Source organism: Penaeus monodon, chromosome 19, assembly GCF_015228065.2.
Source record: "Penaeus monodon isolate SGIC_2016 chromosome 19, NSTDA_Pmon_1, whole genome shotgun sequence".
NCBI classification, from domain to species: Eukaryota; Metazoa; Arthropoda; class Malacostraca; order Decapoda; family Penaeidae; genus Penaeus; species Penaeus monodon.
In genome coordinates, this window is record NC_051404.1 from 19,528,260 (window position 1) to 19,528,779 (window position 520).

Sequence of the window (520 nt, forward strand, 5' to 3'; positions counted from 1 at the left end):
CCTTCGACCCCACTCCACCCCCAGCCTCCATAAACCCCACGGCACCTCTTTCTTTTCCACCCATTCCCTTTTTCTATTTCTTTTTCTTTTCTCCTCCGCTTCCTCAACCCCCAAACCCTCTTAATCCCCCTTCAGTTCCCCTCTAACCCCTCCCCCCCTCCCCCAACACAACCCCCGCAGTTCCTCACCGGAGACGAGAAGTAGGCCCCTCGCAAGGTGGCGGCGACGAAGGTGATGACGTAGAGCATCTTCTGCGTGGTGACCCTGCAGGCGCGTCTCAGGGAGGGCGTCTTCAGCTTAGTGTACTCGGAGCGCACGCAGACCACCAGCTGCGCCAGACTCACCGCCGCGATCAGGTAGAAGACCGTGGCGAAGCTGATGAAGTAGGCCAGGTTGGGGTCCCGGCAGGTGTCTCCCTCGTACTGCACCTGCGGGTGGGCGAAGGAGCGTGCGTTAGGGTGGGCGTGCGTGCGTTTGGGGGCGCGCGCGCGATGGGGGAAAGAGTGTGCGTTAGGATAGA

The 520-nt window shown here is 61.3% G+C and overlaps 1 protein-coding gene across 1 annotated transcript in view; it reads right to left on the reverse strand.

Moving 5' to 3' along the window:
- Nucleotides 1-520, reverse strand: part of LOC119585116 — a gene marked incomplete in the record, with an annotated part of 123,275 nt that overhangs the window by 103,298 nt on the left and 19,457 nt on the right. The window contains 1 exon segment of the mRNA XM_037933747.1: nucleotides 189-428. Within this exon segment, the coding sequence (XP_037789675.1) occupies nucleotides 189-428 (240 nt within the window).